Consider the following 20939-nt stretch of genomic DNA (forward strand, 5'->3'; position numbering starts at 1 on the left):
ACACACGCACACAAGGCACTTTACGAACTCGGACCCGAATGCCTCAACACAAGACTCTCCTTCTACACCCCCCCCCGCCAGCTACGATCCTCCAGCCAAGCCCTTGCTACCGTACCTCGCATCAACAAAACCACCATGGGAGGTAGATCCTTCTCCTACCTGGCAGCTAAAACCTGGAACTCACTTCCCACTCACCTTCGTCTCACTCAGAACCACCTAGCATTCAGAAAGCAACTTAAAACTTGGATATTCGACAAGTAATTCCCCACCCTTCTTCAAGCGCCTTGAGACCCCCTGGGTATGTAGCGCGCTATATAAATTCCTTGACTTGACTTGACTTGACATACATTGACAGAGGGTTCTCCCCATGCATGGAACTTTGCAGAGCACTGCTACATTCTGTTCCACATCCTCGTCTCCACGTCAGCCATGACCACCAACCCCCATGTCTGGAAATGTTGCATTGCAGCGATAAAATGTGCACCTACCAACTCCAAGGCGTCGTCACTCCTAGATTAAAACTAATCCTGGGCGAAGCACTACGCTTCGCAGGCGAAGTTTGTGAAGTTTGCGCAATTTCACACTACGCGAGCTGCACGTAGCACAGTGCGAACACGCGTAGCGCAGCAGTCATTTTTTGCTTGGTCGCGGTCGTCAATGTCATATTGGCAACCGCGAGCAAGCAAAATGACATCCCAGCGAGACTTTTTCCTCGTTCGCGATCAGCAACATCAAGTTGCCGATCGCGAGCGTGGAAAATAAACCTCCCGGCGAGATTCTCAACGTGGGGAGGTCAGGTTTCTCATTGCGAGTGGTCGCGCATGCTCGCGACCGCTCGCGATGATAAACTACCAGTCCGCGTTGAGAAAGCTGCCGCTCGAGTAAAAATCTACTCGAGCTGCTGAAAACTACAGCTCGCACTGTGCAAGATACCGTTTTCAATGTTTGCACAGTGCCGGATGCTTGTCGGCACTGTGCAATCATTGAAAACGCATCTTGCACAGTGCGAACATGCTACTACGCAGCTCGCGTAGTGCAAAGTACACTTCGCGTAGCGCTACTTCGCGAACTACGCCCACCCCTAATTAAAACCATTACAGAATGAGCTGTCTTCAGTGACACTGCCAAGAACTGTGGGAATGTCATTGATGAGAAAGTCATCTCTAATTAAAAATATCTCCAAAAAAACCTAAGCCAACCGTGGTTTTCAAACTCCAGGTGCAATAAAATAGTGTGAAACTGAATGGTGAACAGCATATCTCCTGTAGTTCACATCAAATTGAAAGAATGACAAAAATATCGGCTAAATCAGACTTTAGCCAACAAAATTAAATCCACACTGCACCTAAGCCTTCTTAGTCCTTCCTCTGACACATTCGTCCCACACCCGAAATCCCTCCTCTGACTCACTGAAGGCGAGTGATTCCTCCACTACTTTATTGACAAGATACAATCCATGATACACAAGGGCAGGTCTGACCACCACAAACACTTGGCACTCTTACCATCCGTCGAACGCAATGGTAGATCCTCTATTTTGGAGTCACACTTGCGGCTTGTGGTGTGGAAGTGTGCGCAACAAATTGATGTTAGGACATGTCTCAGCTTGTGCTATGTGTAGGGCTGCTACAAGGATGTTTGGAGCCCAAGCTGAGGAAATGCTTCCTAATTGATGCTTCTTGGAGAACGTTGGCATTGCACATCTGTTTGCGCCTTTGGTGGCAGCCTAGTCCTGCCTTAAGGTACCACTGATGCTGGTTGAGAAATAGGATTAGAGTGAGAGCAATGGGCAGAGTAAGGGCTTGATAAGGAATACAGTGAGGGTATGAGCTAAAGGTGAAGTGAGAGCATGAGAATGAGTGACAGTGTGGTAGGTAGGTAAGGAATAAGAGTGCTAGGTATGGGTAGAGTGAGGATAAGGAAGAAGATTGAATGTTGGGTAAGTATGGACGTAGAGTATAGTAAGGGATGGAACAAGAGCATGAGATATAGGCAGAGTGAGAAGATGTGAGAAAATGGAATGAGTAGGTAGGTAAGGCCATTGAATATGGCAAGGAAAGGAAGGAGAGTGCTAGAGATGGGTAGAGTGAGAACATGGAAGAAGACTTAGGGGGTCATTACCATGGCGGGCGGACTTTGTCCACCCGCCATCCTATCGGGAAATGGGACCACCCGCCATAAGGGCGAAGGTCCCGTGGGGGCCATTAGGATGCGCCCGCCACAGTGGCGGGTGCATCCTGCATTCCTGTCATTGTCGCGGGCGGTGCACTCAGCACCGCCCTCCACAAAGACAGGAAGGCATGTTGTGCATGGAACTGTGCGCACCCCACCCCCCCAGAGTCCCTGGGGGCATGCAACGGGACCCGCAAGCAATTACCGCATGCCTTTCTGTGGCGGAAATGCCGCCACGAAAAGGCATGTTTCCACCCCCATGATAATATGGCTGGCTGTGTCTGACAGACACCGCCACCATATGAAAAGCGACAAATGGTTTTTCCATCCGCCGCGATCCCCCCGCCATATTACTATGGCGGGGGAAATGGGTGGCGGGCGAGGACGGATCTCGGGTGGATTGCCACCGTCATGCGGGCAGTGGCGATCCACCTGAGATCATCAATGGGTCCCTAAGTATCAGGTAATTAAGGACATAGAGTATAATGAAAGATGGAATAAGAGCATGAGATGTATGCCGAGTGAGAAGGTGGTGGAAGATGGAATGAATGGGTGAAAGAGCATATGCTGGAGAGTGAATGAGTAGAAGAGATATGGGCAGAGTGAGGAGAACATGATTAGGAGTGGAGGAGAGGTGTGCCATTTGGGGAGAGGGAGTCCGCGTTAAAGCAGTAAATGAAGGAGAGATATGGAGTGAAGGCCTCATAGTTGAGCTTCGAGAAGCTCAACCGTGCTACAGACTCAGATGGATTAAGAAACGGGTAAAGGCGGGAATTTGGGAAACTGCGTTGCTGGAGTGATTGGGATCATGGATTGATTATTGGATAGACTGAGAGAGATGCAAGACTATTGTACAAAGAAGGGATCTAGGAGAAGGAAAAAGGAATTTAGACGACAACCGGCGGGGAGGTATGACACCTACCTGAGACGAGGAGGAGTGTCCTGAGTCTGTTCTCATAGGCATCGTCCTTCTTTTCAAACTCAATGCGGCACTGGTAAGCCCAGGAGTCTTCAAGAGACACATTGGTTATCTGCAGGGTGAGGTCACCTTCTCGCGGGTTTCCGATGATCTGGTAGCGACTGCCTCCAGCCGGCAGGCAGGTGGGTTTACTGTTTGAAAAGAAGCAGGTAAAAAACCTAGAACCATCCCTCTTCCACATGGTGGTGATATTTCCAGTGTAGTTTTTCAGAGGATGGGTAATGGTGCATGGTAAAGTCACATTGCTTCCTGGTGTCGCTTGCACAAATCGACTGACGTTCATGGCCCACCCAGGCTTCGATGTCTGTTCAGATGCTGTGGACACAGATCACAGGCCTTGAAATTAGAATACAAAAACTCAGTCCATTACCAGCATTCTGAGCACCACAAAAGCAAGTAAGATCTAAGGTCAACTTTTGGCCAAGCATAACATTACTTACTCCCAACATGAAGCGAAGCCAACAGAGAAGCATTGTTTCTCACAAATGGACAGCAGAAGGAAATCCATAACATATCCAGGGCCTCTACAAGAAAATGACGCAGCGCGACACCACAGGTCATTTAAAAGCGCGGTGCTGCGTCATTTTCAAAGCACAGGGAGGCATCAGATTAACAACAATACGATGTGTCTCTGCTTTTCCCTGTGCTGGCACGTAATTGGCTGCTATGGGCCAGCGCAGACACCCTTGCGTCATTTTGCAAGGTTGTTTGCGCTACGAGGATGATTCTTTATGTGTGGGAAGGGACCCCTTTCTGACCAAAAACAATAATCAAAGGTGTTTTGCTCTTTCCATGCATGCTGCAGAAAGCAGCACACATAGAAAGAGAAAAAAAACGAAGAGAGATCAAAGTATTTCTCCTCCTTGCGCTATTCATATGCCTCTCCCGGGGAGGCGTAGGATTCTGACGCATCCCAGGTTTTACAAAATGTTGTAAATCAGGGAATCCGGCAAGTTCCTTAGATGCTGCATGGGAAGACCAACAGCTACACGCATAAGGGGCCATATTTACAAGGCCATATAAAGAAACGCAGGTTGACTCTACGTGGCCTTGTAAATATGGTCAAGGCCATTGCGCTGCCGGTGCATAAACAAAAATGGCGCATCGCTGGTGCAATGGGCTTGTAAATAAGCACCCAGAATTTATTATTCTCATGAGTAAGGTAGGTGCTAACTACATTAAGTCATTAGGGACATAAGGTGGCCACTTGAGAAACATTGGTAAACCCTGAATATGACAGTGAGATATGCTCTGTACTTTTGGTGCATTTGGCAGCAGCAAAAGGCCCCAACTAGGGCCGAGCGGGGGTGTTGGACTTGGCCCTTTTTACAGGGTCATCCCTGAACTTTTTGCCTTCCTCCTAGTATTTTTTCTGACCTGGTATTGGTGGTTTTAGGACTCTGGGCACTCTATCACTGCTGTCCAATGGTAAAAGGCATATGCTCTCTATGGTAAACGCGGTAAGATTGGTCTATACCTGTTTGGGATATTTAATTTACTTCTCAGTCCCTTGTAAAGTGGTATCTTATATACCCAGGGCACAGTAAATGAAATGCTACTGGTAGGCTTGCAGCGCTGCTTGCGCCACCCACCAAAGTGGCCTTTCAAACCTGTCTTGGGCCTCGGCCAATGCAGGGCCTGCGCACAGAGTTTACTGCCACTGTGGCGTAGCACATAAAGTGGGTGCCACGTCTTTGACTCCTCTTTTACTACTTATAAGTCAGCCCTAAGGTAGGCCCTAGCTAGCCCTATGAGCAGGGTGCGCTGCAGGTAAAAGGTAAGACATGTGCCTTAACTGTGCGACGTGTCCTGGTAGTGACAAACAGCCTATATGTTTTTTCTCTACTGTGAGGTTGCCCTCTCATAGAAATGCATTAGGGATTCCCTGATTTGTGTTTCAGTGGTAATTCCTGACATGAGAGGAGTAGCGTGATCAAGTTTGGTATGTTTGGTATAGTGGAAATAAATGCTGCATAATGGTGTTCGCAGATTTATAATCACTATTTTAGAAATGACACTTTTGAAGTGGGCATTTCTGTTTGCTATGTGTCTTTGTGCCTGCCTGTTGTGTGTTTCATGTCTGGCTCTGGATGACAGGGGCTGGGGAGGTGTGTGGAAAATGACAATGTATATGTATATAAGCGGCGTTCATTTGTGTTCACCCTCACCCCTGTCGAAGGTAAAGCGAAAGTCACTGCACTGTGGCCCCGCCATCTTGTCCCATTTTAGGCCCCATCACAAACCTAGATACTAGCCATTTTGTGTGTCATGACCTCTCTGCCCACTGCCAATAGCCTGCATCTCTCTCTCCCCCCTCCCGCCTCGCAAGTATCCTCCCCGCGCCCCGACAGCCCCCGGTCTCTCCTGTTCGGGCCATGAACGCACCACTAAACACGACCCCGCCTCCATGCTGAACCCCTGCCCCCTCGCTCTTTCATCCTACCCATAGAACAAGCCCTTTTGGTAACTTCTTCCTCCCTACCCGATTGCCCGGCCTGTTCCCAGGCCATCGCCAAGTCCAACAGATGCAGTTTATTGCTCCCTACAGTAGGACCTCGCCTCACATCGGAGGAGCGGATGATTAATCAAGGCCTTCACACCCCTAGATCCGACCGACACTCCTGCATTCCTCCCAGGAACACCCTTCCTCTCTTCTGATGACCCCCCCCCCCGGCTACACCTGGCCTCTCGACCCAGTCCGATATCATAAAACTAGGTCTCGTGGATGTGCCCCCTCCGGCCCCGCATGGCAAAACATGATCTTATCGCCTGCCCAACCTTAGATCTGACCACCCCCCCTTGCCCTCGTGTCCTGTTGGGACGTCCGGCTGCAGATTACGATCACATGTTACATTTGGGAGGGGAAAACAACATCAGAGCGGCCGGTATGGGAATAGGCCTGAAGCTGGGATTCCAAGCATGCCTTTTCGTACTTCAAAGTGTCTTTATTACAATTAGGAATGTTTGTACATCATAAACCTGTGTATAAAAGACAGAGCCGTAGAGAAGCTTGTGAGAGCACCTCGAGAAGATACCCTGTTGTCTGATTTGACGTGTTCTGTTCCGTCGGAAATAAACTCCTGTTTCCCGCTTTCCAGTCTCCAGCGCCTGCCTCTTTGTTTGGTAATCTTGAGTTGGGTGAGAAGCGGCTAACGCCGGGCAAACCTAGAAAAGGGGTAAAACGACCTGATCTGCCTGAACCCTTTTTCATCAATTGGCGCCCACGTGGGGCCCATCAGCGACACGTGGATCCAGTGAGAGAGGTCCCAACGACAGAGTGAACGACTGCAACAATCGGGAAGAGCTTCTGCCCGATAGACCCTTGTCTGGCAGCCGATCATCCGAACTTCACTGGTTCCGAGCAGACCTCTCTCGAGTGATCTACGGTCCTGACTGGGAACCATCAGGAGTGCCACAGCAATTACGGAGAATAGAGGACGATCGGGCGCTGGAAACGGAAGTCGAGAAACCGTCCATACGGTCCGGGTAAGGTCGTGTAAACACGACAAATTGCGAATTGATTGTTTGATTGTCATTGGAAAATACTAGTATTACGCATTTGATTGTTTTGTCCTGAGAGATTCTCTGTCTACAAACGGGGAAGGATAGGAGTATTCTCCCTTTGCAGATAGTGAAGGGTGGGTAGCGCAGGCTTTTGCCCCCGTTGTAACACGTCGCGCCTACTTCCCTCTCCATTTGATTAATTGTTATCCAAGCATTTATTGTTTTGGAATTGGTTCTCTTTGGATCATTCTCTATTTGCAAACAAGCACAGAGTCGCCATACTCTGTTTAGTCTTTGCAGATAGTGAAGGATAGGTAACGCAGGCTTTTGCCCCCGTTGTAATCCGTCGTGCCTATTTTGATCCCCCACTGATTGATTGTTTGACCGAACATTGACCGTTCGGAATTGGTTCTCGGAAAGGATCTTCTCTGCCTACAAACAGAGAGGAACAGGAAGACCTCTCTCTTTGCAGATAGTGAAGGGTAGGTAGCGCAGGCTTTTGCCCCCGTTGTAACCCGTCGCGCCTATTTTATTCCTCATTTGATTGATTGATTGTTTGTCCGAACTTGACTGTTTGGAATTGGTTCTCACTTTGGGTATTCCCTATTTGCGAATACTGTAGAATAGAAATATTCTACCTAGTCTCCGCAAAGTAGCGAAGGATAGGTAGTGCTGACTTTTGTCCCCGTTGTAACCCGTCATGCCTATCTTCCCCCCATTGCTCAGTAGTTGGTTCAGCCCGGACCGTTTATTAGAGGTAGACCACCTGGCTCCACCGGAGGACACCCCTAATAAAAACGACATATATAAAGAAGATGCGGATTAGCCGCTGTATCGTGCTAGCAAATAAAAGAACATAAAAATCGTTAGGAAAAACGAAAGGAATCGAGTAAAATCAGTAGGCCACTGATGAGATCTCTTTTCAACCTCACTGAAATGGAAACATTAGGAACAACCCCTCAGGAAATATGAAACTAGTGAGGAAAGCCGAACTCAACGCCATGATGACTGCGAGACAACTCGGCTCCACCGAACACCCCGCCCAATTAACGACAAACCCTAGGCAAATATTAGAAATATACACCACGACAGCAAAGTAACAGGTTAAACGTTTTTATTTGAACAAAAATATTAAACAACTATTTACAGGACAAACGGCTGCAGCAACAAACCCACAATGCATTTCGCCGTCTGCTTGGCGCCGTTCCTGTCCCTCCTTCCCCAAAAGTAGCAATGTTGGGCTACTTTGGGCTGCCTTCTAGTAGGGTTTTTGGGCGTCAGAAAGTCTACAAAAGCCGTCGGCGACGGCCTGGAGTGGAGAACCATTAAGCGAATAGTCCAGAGGCGACACCACGCGCCAAGGCCTGTCCCCAGGATGAACCAAGGGACCTGTTCCTGGGGCCGTGACAAGAAGCGGCCAGCCGCCATCGGCCGGAGAAGGCATGGGCCCGACCCGGGCTGTACTGGTCTTCCCATTCCCTTCCTCTTTCGGCGCCTTGCAGGCCACGAGGGGGGGATGTCTTGCATATGCCTCCGACCCCCCCCTCTTCTTCATCGCCTGGTCTGGCCATAACAAATGTCAGCGAGACGCCGTGGGGTGCACTGGGAGGGAGAGGCGGCGCAGACGAGCCTCTCCCACCTCCCCAGGTGGAGGCCCCTCAGCTGCACCCCCAACGCTCCATGCACCCGGCAAAGGGTTCGTCCACTCTTGCGGTGCAGAGACGCTCCACGCGCCCAGCAAAGGGTTCATCCACTCTTGCGATATAGAGACGCTCCATGCGCCCAGCAGGGTCTCGTGCACTGTGGCGGTGCTACGGCGCCTCACCCAGCAGGCTGGAGTCCGTCTGCTCATTTGACCCATTGACTGCCGGTAGCTGCTGAACTCCTAGAGATGGCGGTCGACTTTGCAGGAATGGGCCTGGCATGAGAAGTTGGCCTGGTCACCTGTCAACCAGAAAATGGGCCCCTGTCCAGAGGCGTTCTCCTCAGCTTTGAAGATTCTATGAGAACTGCGGGAGCCCTCGACCTCCGCGGGCCCCGACCGCCCCCCTGATGAGAAAGGACTGCCATGATTGCCCGCAGAACGACCAAGACGTAGCCACGAGACATTGGCGCTCTCATGCCGACGCCAGCCTCAGTTTGAATGACCAAAAATCCTGCAGACTACTGATTTGATCAGTTCCGGTGGAACATCAGTATGACCCGGTAGGAAAAATTGTTGCCCCTCCCTTTTCTTTGATTGATGGTTCATGTCACCGGTCCCTTCTGTTGCCTCTTAGCAGAATTTCTGGACTGCCGAAAGAGATTCTGGTCCAACCCCGAGTTGGTGGAGACATTTTGACTATACTTGGACCCGCCTGACCCCACCCAAAATGGCGCCAGTACAAACGAAACTCGCAATTCCCCGTTGTGTTCCGGATGCTCAGACTTGATACCATGAGATATGTATGCAGTTTTTTTTTAGCACATGGCGGGAAGGGATGAGTATTGCTTGAACATTTGGACAATGAATTGATATTAAGTTCTGACGCATCATTGTTTACAGTCTTATTGAAATTTCGAATTTTTCTGACACCGATGGTACTTGCCCACAATGAATTTTCGATATGATCCTATTGCACTTATCGTACCTTGATGAAATAAAACGACCACCGACTCAGTTATGTTTTCTTCAGATAAATATGCCCTCATGTACAGTTCCAGCCTGCTCCATGGCTGGCCCACGTGGTCGTAGGCCTGCATTTGTACGTCATCATTTGCGTGGTTGTATGCCTGCATTTGTACGTCATCAACTTTTTAAATAAAGATTTTGTGAAAACCAAAAATAGTCGTTGCTCTTGGTTTGGTAAGTTCGAATACATAGCCATTGTTTCCGATCTACGTAAAATACAGGCGAAATAAAGCAAGTCGGTTACTGGGAGGTTAAAAAGCAAAGTACCCAGAAATATTGAAAATATAAATGGTCCAAGTTTGTTACGGGTGTTTTTTACTTTTGTGCAACATAAGGCAATCGATAAAGGTCCCGGTGTTCTGTTTTACTTTGTATGCCACATATCTCAGGGAAATTGTTTCAGATGCCCCTAAACGAGACCCGGTACCACTGTAGACCACCCCGCCTCCTCGAAGGAGAACACGAGTTCACCCCCACCTTACACTGACTGCCCTTTTGTTTCGAAGACCCCCCACACAAGATCCGCAATACCACACGTGGGCGATCTATGTAATGTGCAGCCCATCAATGATTATGCCTCCCGCACTACCAGTCCCTCTGGGCTTAAAACGCCGAGATGGAAGGGACTGCACCCCGGGGAGATAGGTTGAGTACGTGGTAAGTAAAAGCCTTTTGGGTTTATGCGCGCGGATGTGCCTTAAAGCGCTGCCCCACCCCTTCTTTTTCCCCCTTCTTTCTGCAGGTCACGTCGGAACATCGACTAAAGTATGGAGAAAACCTAAGCAACGCACCATGGTTCCGCGGGGACAAATGATACAGTATCCATGGGGACTGCCCCTGAGGACATGACGACTTTGGGTGATATGAATGCATGCGTGTATGACCAGATGGGTATAACTCGACTGGATATACGTTGCACGCGTCGACTGGATAAGAGAGATGTTTTTGTACGACTTGAGTGATGATCGAAAGACCGATGGAATGGGGAAATAGGCGGGGGGAACCGGAACAGAAACTTGACGGGTTACTGCAGTATGACAAAAATATGACTCCACTATGCACCCCCCCGAATAAAGCAACCCAGGTTCAGGGCTATACCAGGGTGAGGTTTACCCATGTACCCTCCTCCTGGAAGATTAAGAATATTTCAGACATGAAACTCGAAGCTGCCCATTGTTCCCCCGGTTGACACCCTCCGTTGCCTCAGCCTGAATACCCATTCGCTAATAACGATTCAAAGGTCCCACCGTAAGTACTAGCCCGACCGGGCTAAGTTCCCGAACAATTGACGAAAGTGTAAGTATCTGCAACAGAGGCCAACAGCAAAAGACAGCCAAACGAATCAAATAGGATACTAAGGATGCGCAGCATGCAGGAGGAAATATCTTTGGCCAAGTACTGTTCTATGTGTTGTCTTGAGTTCCGTATATAATACATGTACCCCCCCCGCCTGAATTCATGTGTACGTAGTATATGATTTACGTTGTCCCTCAGTCTGTGTCTCTATATAACATGATCCCTACTGTTTTGTGTTGTGTGCGCATTAAATGGCCTATTATTGTACACGTTTCTCTTTTTCTCTCTCTTCATGTTGTACGTGTACCGAATAGTTTCGTTAAATTGCGGACGACTCTCCCTCCGAGGGTCCCCCTTGTTCCCTCTCCCTTTGCATAGTAACATTGTGCCCCGCTGGCACGAGCCTAATTGGTTTTCGAACACAAAGGTGTTCGGCAAATTGACAGAAGCTAAAACGATTGTAATTTGCCATATTACTACCTCTCCTTTCCGTAAAATGATGGAACTTGAATTGGCTATGAAGGAAAGGACAGGTTAGACGACTGAAGTCCCCTAATCTGGCCTTCTTACAGGAGGACTATATGTCAGTGGCTTTCTGTTCTCAGCTCGTTAGGAACAATGCCCAGATTGCCCCAGCCCTCTGCACCCAAGCACGGATGACCAAACGTCCCCGTTTTCTCCCGATTGACCCCAGCTCCATACCCCGAGGTATAACCGATGACCCTGATTAACTATTGCTCCCAGAGAAAAGAATGTTTAGCCCCTGTTCCGCTCTCACGATGACAGAAGATTGCCAGGCTTGTGCTAGAAAAACGAGTCTCTACCGTAGAATCCGATTTCGAGGTTGATGAAATAATAAGAGTCTGTTTTCTCTCCAATATACGTCATGGATGAACGCCAAATAAGCTTAGAACAAACTCAGTAAGAATGCCCGCATACATACTCCATAATGATAACTTCTGACTGTGACCGATAAACGTATCCCCAACTCCTTAAGGTTGAGGGTGGTATTGAAATGTATAAATGTATCTCCTACCAGTTCTCTAAAGCTTGTTTTGTACCCATTCAAAGATACACAATCACCGCAGGAGAGGGGCCGGACGTGACACACAGCCTAGCCGCAGATCATGAAGCACATGTGACCTCGACCAAAGGTGGAGCTGCAGAACAACGAGACGCGGGACGAGGCACCACTCTTAAACGTGGGAAATGAAAGGATGGAGAGCTGCCTCGAAGCCCTCTGCTTGCTGACCCACGCGTGCCAGAAGTGCCCGCCCTTTTTAGCCCGATCGATGGGCCTGCCTGCTCGTTATCCTTTGCTCCCTTGGTCTGTCTTAAAGATCTGATCCCACTCCGCCCTCTCCTCCCTCGATTACCCGGCAAAAAAAAACCTTCTATCCTTTCCACGTGGATTTTGACTCCGAGAAGGAAATGCAGGTGTCCAGCATGAGACACCCTTAAAAGAGATTAGTTAGAAAACAGGACTGTGGCCTAAAACGGCAAAGGACAGGGCACACCCTGCAACGTGTAAAGAAGGACCCGAGCTGGACCTATAGCTCCACCGCCGGTGCTCAACAGCGCCAAAGAAAGAAAATGAGCTACCAGAGCTTATCGGTGATGGCTCGCTACGGAACTTTCCACACCCCCTTGACTAAATTGCTTGCATTGGACTAAATTCCTCCCTCAACCATTTTTTTTGCCTGTAAAATGTTTCATCGGTCACTTTCTAAATACGACAAATGTAAATTTATATGTATTCCACCTCGTATGTCGCATCAACTGCACACAGTTATATGCAAATTCACCAGTATCGACTAATGCTATTCCATTGACAACACACGACTATATGTAGACCTTGTCAGCTATGATAATCACACAAATGACTTAACTTATGTAAAAAGCGGCGACTGTAGAAAATGACAATGTATATGTATATAAGCGGCGTTCATTTGTGTTCACCCTCACCCCTGTCGAAGGTAAAGCGAAAGTCACTGCACTGTGGCCCCGCCATCTTGTCCCCTTTTAGGCCCCATCACAAACCTAGATAGTAGCCATTTTGTGTGTCATGACCTCTCTGCCCACTGCCAATAGCCTGCATCTCTCTCTCCCCCCTCCCGCCTCGCAAGTATCCTCCCCGCGCCCCGACAGCCCCCGGTCTCTCCTGTTCGGGCCATGAACGCACCACTAAACACGACCCCGCCTCCATGCTGAACCCCTGCCCCCTCGCTCTTTCATCCTACCCATAGAACAGGCCCTTTTGGTAACTTCTTTCTCCCTACCCGATTGCCCGGCCTGTTCCCAGGCCATCGCCAAGTCCAACAGATGCAGTTTATTGCTCCCTACAGTAGGACCTCGCCTCACATCGGAGGAGCGGATGATTAATCAAGGCCTTCACACCCCTAGATCCGACCGACACTCCTGCATTCCTCCCAGGAACTCCCTTCCTCTCTTCTGATGACCCCCCCCCGGCTACACCTGGCCTCTCGACCCAGTCCGATATCATAAAACTAGGTCTCGTGGATCTGCCCCCTCCGGCCCCGCATGGCAAAACATGATCTTATCGCCTGCCCAACCTTAGATCTGACCACCCCCCCTTGCCCTCGTGTCCTGTTGGGACGTCCGGCTGCAGATTACGATCACATGTTACATTTGGGAGGGGAAAACAACATCAGAGCGGCCGGTATGGGAATAGGCCTGAAGCTGGGATTCCAAGCATGCCTATTCGCACTTCAAAGTGTCTTTATTACAATTAGGAATGTTTGTACATCATAAACCTGTGTATAAAAGACGGAGCCGTAGAGAAGCTTGTGAGAGCACCTCGAGATGATACCCTGTTGTCTGATTTGACGTGTTCTGTTCCGTCGGAAATAAACTCCTGTTTCCCGCTTTCCAGTCTCCAGCGCCTGCCTCTTTGTTTGGTAATCTTGAGTTGGGTGAGAAGCGGCTAACGCCGGGCAAACCTAGAAAAGGGGTAAAACGACCTGATCTGCCTGAACCCTTTTTCATCAGGTGCAGTGGCTCCAGAGGGGCTGGGTGAGTAAGCGCTATGCTGAATTGAGAATTTAGAGTAGTGGGAGGAGTAGCACCTGACCCTTAACAGGACGGTCCCTGCCTTCGACAATACTGGCTCCACCCCCTGTGGTGTATCTGGGGCCAGAGCCTACACTGACAATGGGGACTTTTGTGCACTTCTTAAGTGCCCCCCAGAACTGTTTCGGACTAGGTTCAGGGCCCTTTGCCAGGGCAGAACAAAGACACATGGACTTGCGGCCGGCAGGCTGCTGGATGGCAGGAGGAACCTCAGCTGGGGGACTGGCCTGCTGCCCTGCTTTGCAGCTGAAGGGACTGCTGTTCTGGTGGGGAAACTCAGTGTGCTGTCCTGCCTGTGCCAGCTCTATCCTTGGCAGGTTCCTGGAGAAAAGTACTGCCTGCTCCCTGGCTGTACCTTGAAGAGGGAGGCAGGCGGAGTGTTTCATTTTCTCCTAATGCCCTGGACGAGGCTTGGAAGCCTGCAGGGTTTCTGCCCAAGTGTGCTTGAGCTTCTCAGTATCCTTGGCAATGAGAGATGGGATAGGAGCACTGGTCTGCAGCTTAGTCGCTGTGAGTTTCAGTTACTTGAGTAGTTCAGGTCAATTTCTTAACTGCTCACTCCCAGGAGGGCTGGGTAGGGGGCAGCTAAGGGAGGTTGCATCTGGGCTGCGTTTTCTAGTCACTCCATAGGAGCAGAGTGGGACATCCATGCTGTCCGCAGTGGGTCGACAAGGTGAATGTTAGGGTTATTTGGCAGGTGCGGAGAGTGCTGGGTGATGTGGGATGCCCAAGATTGGAGAAGCTCTTGGTGTTGGTGCTTTATTAACGAGCACACTGGTCCGGCAACCACACACACCAGAGCTACAGTCTGCCACTCAGGAGCAGGAGTCGGTGGTCAGTAGCGGTCGGCAGTAGGTGTTTCTGTAGGGCGGTGACGTGGGCAGGGGGAGGGGCAGGGTGGGGGGTAGTAATGTATGGATCGCGGAGTTTTACAGGTAAGTAAACATTTAAATAAATAAAACGAATTTTGTTTTCACTGAAAGAGAGGAAAGTGAAATATATGCTGGGCTCTGCTCTCCCAGCACTAAGCTCCGCCTCAGCTCTGACTGTTAGTGCCCCTGCGTCCCGTGCAGAAGAGCATGTTTCGAGGTCCCAGGACTCTCCCTCTGCCTTTGCCTTTGTCGTCTTGCATCTTGCCTCGCTTTTTGCCATCTTTCTTTTTTACATTGTATTGTGCTTTGCGCTTCATTGTATTGTGCTTTTGCCCTCATTTTATTGTGCTTTTGCCCTTCATTTCTATTTCTGTCACTGTGCCTTGTTCGCCGCCCTTGCAGCTTTCCCCTTCCTTTTTTTCCTGACCCTCGCCACTGCTACCCCCACGGCCCCTTGTTCCTGCAGCTGTTCCCGCCCTCTTCCTACCCCTACTTAATGGCGGACGCGAAACAGAGGCTCGCAGAGGGCGCGCTTCTGGTACGCTGAAGACATGCCAAAGGCGATGCAGCACGCGCAAGAGCCATTTTTTATTCATTTAATTACTTACCTTACTCCTGTCCGTTGTATGTCGAACTCCATTACCACCCCGTCCCTCCCACCCCTCCCCACCCAGCAGCACTCCCTCGGCGAGCCGCCGCTGGTGGGTAGCAAAAGAATGATGGGTTTAACCCAGATCTTTGTGACTGGGGTGAGTTTGCATTGTCCAGCATCCGTCCATCAATTGTTTCTTTTCCATATGTCACCCTAAGTGGGAAGGGTATGCCCAGACATGGGTCCCATGCTCACCACACCACTGGATTCAAGCTAGCCTGGCTGATGAAGGGTGATGCCCTGAAAAGGGGCCCAGGATGCTTGTTTCAGGTCCAAGGAGGACCTGGCTTGGCAGTTCGGGCTGGACTGTTCTCACAAGGAACAGGGTCAAGACTGATTTGCATATGGCTGGGTCTAAACTGGGGTGGTGTGGTGAGCAAAAGAATGATTAATTTAACCCAGTTCCTTGTGACTGGGGGTGAATGTTTGCATTGTCCAGCATTCCGTCCATCTATTGTTTCTTTTGCATATATCACCCGAAGTGGGAGGGGTAGGCCCAGACGTGGGTCCCATGCTCACTACAATAAAGAAGGAGCAAAATTACACTGCTCCGCCAGGCGCACAGCTTGCATGATCCTCACATTTCTTTTTCTAACAGATTTTCCAGTTCCAACATGATCGATGAGAAGTACTCCAAAAGTTAATAAAACTTCTTTTATTTTCTTGGTTCTTTATCACACATGAGACAGTTACGATATCAACAACTTCTTATGCCTCAGATATGCCCATCCAAGCCTTTTTCTGGGCACGTGAAGAAACGTAAAACATTCTTAGTTGCAACGCTTGTGGTACCCAATGCATTTCGGGCTGTAATTAGCCCTTCTTCAGGGGTTTGCTCACTAAACCACACCACTGGATTCAAGCTAGCCTGGCGGATGAAGGGTGATGCCCTGAAACCGGTCCTGGGATGCTTGTTTCTGGTCCGGGGTCAAGACTGATTTGCATATGGCTGGGTCCAGACTGGGGTGGTGTGGTGAGCAAAAGAATGATGAATTTAACCCAAGTCCTTGTGACATCATTTGTATAATGTTTTCAATGTCCAGCATTCTGTCCATCAATTGTTTCTTTTTCGAAAATGAAAGTATTCATGTGATTAACAGCAACTCCAAAATACTGGATAAGAGAAATTAGGTTACATCTGACAAGAGGAGTGAATTTCTTAGGAAATGTTACAGATGGCGGACATATGGCGAATCATAAAGTTTTCCATCATATTTCGGAGTACCCTAGGATCACAGAAGAGGACCCCCGCTAGTGGCAGACCCATTTAAAGAATTAGATGTGTGAGGTGAGAACAAAAGATCCCCGTTCAAACAGTGAAGCGTTACATATAAGAATACGAGAGGGATGGCCAATTTGCTCTTAAAATAAAAGAAAACGTACGTATGCTGTGATGGTGGTGGTTCCGTGAATAGAAGGCAATCTGACAAAAGATACGATCGGCTTGAGTACACAAAACATGCTTCAATCCCATTAAGGATACTTCCCTGAGTCTCTACTATGATTGTATATACCTGCGATATCCCTAGGACTGAGAATCCAACAATTTGTAAACCAAAACAGCTACATCCACGCGGGATTAAATTTAAGTAAAGGTTTTGGCGTCATACTATATGCGGCGCGATCTGAGAGAAGTCCGTTTGAAAACATTTAAAGTAAAGATAAACTAAAAGATGCTTTGGCAATCTTTTTGTGTAGTGTTGTGTTTTGTATTTTGCGAATGACGGTCACCTGATGAAGGCAACTGGCCGAAACGTGCGTAGTTCTATTCCACCGCTTTGCCTACCTCAATTATACATCGACCAACAATTTCGTATTTTTCTTTATATGTGTTGTATATGTGAATTTATGTAATGTATAAAAGAATTTGAATATAAAACAAGTTATATTTTGGATAAAAATTGAATAGAAAAACTATTTATGAAAAAATATATAAAATAAAATATTGATCCATGTTTTAACTATGTGGTCATGAATCTTTGACAAAACACAGAAGGTCGCTAGTGTGTTATCCTATCCCTAAAAAAGAAAGGGCATATGGTTATTGTAAGTTTGCTAGAGTCTCCTTTTTTCCTAGAATCATAAAGTATGTCCTGCTATCAAAGCTGTAAGCAACTCCTGTATAAAAAAGGAAATTTTGTGACTCCATGCAGAGGTACGAAATCAACAGAAAACGTTGATGACGTTGATCTTAGTGATAAAGATGTTGACACAGATTTTTCATTTGATCAGATTGTTTTTCAGATTGAATGTAGTGCAAAGAACAATCTAGTTGAAGGTATTTGGGTTAATGGTGAGAAAAGTAAGGTGCTGTTTGGAGCTAAACTTACAGATCAAATGTTACAATTAGAAACTCCAACTGAAAGTCAACTGATCAAACCTGATATCAATCCTTGTGCATATGGAGGTGAACCCATTAAACATTTTATAGGCTTGATTAAGTACAGTCAAAGATATGTCATTAGAATACTTTATGTCTCTCAAAAAGGAGACAGCATAATAATCTGGTGTTACCAGAGATATTTAGGATTAATATTAGGTATAAAAGACATTCTGCCTATTCTTTCTATTCTTTTAAAAGAAGACTTTAAGGTGGCTAGTGTGTGTGTGGATGAAACTGCCAATCACGCTTTCCTACAAGAAATTATGCAGGTATTTTCAGAGGCATTTCATGAAAAGTTGGGTTGCCTGAAAGGATACATTCACAGAATATGTTTGGTGGCAGCAGCCAAACCTACGTCTGGTAACGTTCATAGTGTGCCAGCGGCAGTGAGAGAAGAAATGTGCTCTGAATTAGGTAGACTGAAAAATGACCAAATTATTGAGAAGGTAAAGGAGATGGAATGGTTGATAAACAGTCGTTGAAACCAGGAAATCCAATAGTTGTTTAAGGCTGTGTGTTGAGCTCTGAGAACTTAACAAGTATGTAATTTTTGATAGATATCCTCTGCCCAACATTTCAGATAAGCTTGAGCTTTTAGGTAAGGCAAACGTTTTATCTACCCTAGATCACACTTCGACCTATCACCAAATCAGTATTTTATGAAGCATCTAAACATTAGGGAAAAACATTGAGAGAGAAAGGGTATTTTTCTAAAGGGAATACTCCTTGTCCCCTAAACAAAGGATGATTCTGTTTTTTTCATTCTTTTGTGCACCTCTATCTCTTTGGTGGAGCCATTGAGGTGCCTCCAGGGGGTACTCCTCCATTTGTTTTTTGGCATCTAAACATTAGACAGCTTTTAGCGTTCCTTATGGCATTTTGGGCGATGCCAGACTGCCTTTTCGGTTAGTCTCAGCAGAATCTATGTTCTAAAGAGCCTTGGAAAAGTCTTACAAGGTATAAGAATTCATTGATACAACATTTTGGTGTTAGGATGTGGATGAGCATGATTTTAGAGTAAGACATGTGTTAAGAGGTCATATTATCACAGGTAATGGGATTGTTTCTAAGGCAGAATTGGTTGACCCTTTACGCAAACTGAAGTCTCCTTCTAACAAGGAAGAATGAATGCTGTTTTTAGGAATGACACATTACTATAACAAATGTGTACAAGGATTTTCAGTATTGAGTGTGAAGATAAGGAGTCTGCTCGGGAAGGCTGTTGAGTTTGTGTGAGACTCTGCATGTGAAACTGCGTTCAAGGAATTAAAAGAAAGACCTTTGGGGCCTGATGTAGGTAATCTCCATTTACCTACTCTTAAATACCGAATCATACCGATTCGGTATTTAAGAGTAGGTAAATGGGATATAGGTAATTTTACTTTTGAAATTACCGAATTGGAATGATTCGGTAATTACCGAATCGGTAAATACCGATTCGGTAATTGCCATTGATTCCTATGGGCCTTGAGGCCCATAGGAATCAATGGCAATTACCGAATTGGTAAATTCCGATTCGGTAAAATTACCGAATTTGAAAGGGGGACAGGGTGTCACTTTGACACCCTGTTGCACCCCTCAATTGTGCATGGGTGCACATGTTGCTTAAGGGCATGTATGTCTGCAACATGGCACATTTTCTAAAGCAAAAAAAATGCTTCTTGATGGGTTTTCATTATTTACCACCAACTTCTAGTTGGTGGTAAATAACGATTTCTTAAACCCTTGTAGCACTGATTACAGTGCTACCTACATGTTAAATTACAGAATCGGTAATTTTACAAATTCGGTATTTTACCGAATCGGAAAAATTACAGATTCGGTAAAATTACCGATTCTGTAATTTAACATGCCCCTACATCTCAATATCCAAATACCGGTCGGAAACGGCCGAAAATCGGTATTTTCGGCCGTATCCGACCGGTATTTCCCTACCTACATTTGGCTCCCAAGCTTAAGAATATTGATCCTATGTGTAAATTCGTTTTGAATATGGATGGTAGTCTAAAAAGCTTAGTAGCTGTTTTACAACAAGGTGAACTGTGAAAAATATATAAGAAGAAAGGTATGGATGTTGTGTTGAGCAGAATTACCAAGTGGGTTGTTGCCCATCAAGAATACAATTTTGAAGTAAAATATATTCCAGATATTGAGAACAGTGTCGCTGATGCGTTATCCAGAATAGTGTCAACTGAGTTAAATGTTGTATCTGAAGATAAATCATTTGTCTGTGAGACTGGTTGTGGCATCATTTCTGAGGAAAGCTGATGTTCAGTTTTGGAATCAGACAAAGTAATAACAGAGGTGATATAATTGTCAGTGTTGGGTGGTGCTCAAAAATGAAGGGAATGAACAGAGCAAAATGTTTCTGGTGTTAAAAATGAATTGTCAGAGAACATTGGATTGTTGTAAAGCAAAACAAGATTGATCCTCCCCAATTGGACTTCAGAAAGAACTGATTACGTGGTTGATGGTGGCCATCAAGGAATGTTTAAGACTTAGGAAATGCTTTGGTTGTCCTATTGGTGGCCAGGAATAGACCTGCAGGTTGAAAAGATGATAAAGGACTATATGCTATGTGCTGTGGGAGAGAAAGCAATGAAACCCAAGGTTCAACCCATAGTGATACGGAAAAGTCCCATGAGTCAATGGGAAGAAGTTGCTTTAGAAATTCTGGGGCCTGTGTGGGGAGAAGGGTGTGAGAGTTCCTTAGTGGTCTTAATGGACATGCACTCAAGATGGCTCGAGATTTTCTTTACAAAGGGTATTAAGAGTGAGACCAGGCATGTTGTGAAATTTCTAAAAGAGATAATTGGAAGTGAGGGCATACCAGGCGTTTTCTCACTGATAATGATGTACAACTAGTTTCCAAAGAAATTGAGTCATTTTTAATGGAAAACGGAACAAGACACAAAAGGTGTGCACTATATCACCCCAAGACAAATGGTATGGTTGAATGCTTCAATCGAGTGTTGAAAGAAACCATATATATGGCAAAAGATAAGACTTTGGATTGGAAGGAAGAAGTCTGTGAGAAAGTTGAGGCCTACAGGTGTACACTGTACCCTACCACAGGGTAGACCCCATTCAGCGGAAAGCATGCCGACATCCTGGTGACGCCAACTTGTGTCAAAGATAAAGTAGGCAGGGGCCACAATTATGTCAGTTGGAATGTAAAATGTGCCGAAAAGGTGAAAACAAATAAGGTGAATTTAGACAAGACAACGTCTGTAAAAATAACAAAGTTGTGAAAGTAGGTGACTGGGTGTTAATAAAGAGGCCTGTAAATGGGGAAAGAGGAAGCAAATTCTCTAAACCCA

At 47.0% G+C, this 20939-nt stretch overlaps 1 protein-coding gene across 1 annotated transcript in view; it reads right to left on the minus strand.

Moving 5' to 3' along the window:
- Nucleotides 1-20939, minus strand: part of LOC144819200 (uncharacterized) — a 115974-nt gene that overhangs the window by 62252 nt on the left and 32783 nt on the right. The window contains exon 2 of the mRNA XM_078677175.1: nucleotides 3095-3466. Within this exon, the coding sequence (XP_078533301.1) occupies nucleotides 3095-3466 (372 nt within the window). The remainder of the gene's footprint in view (nucleotides 1-3094; nucleotides 3467-20939) is intronic.

The sequence above is a fragment of the Lissotriton helveticus genome, chromosome 2_1 (assembly GCF_964261635.1).
Source record: "Lissotriton helveticus chromosome 2_1, aLisHel1.1, whole genome shotgun sequence".
NCBI classification, from domain to species: Eukaryota; Metazoa; Chordata; class Amphibia; order Caudata; family Salamandridae; genus Lissotriton; species Lissotriton helveticus.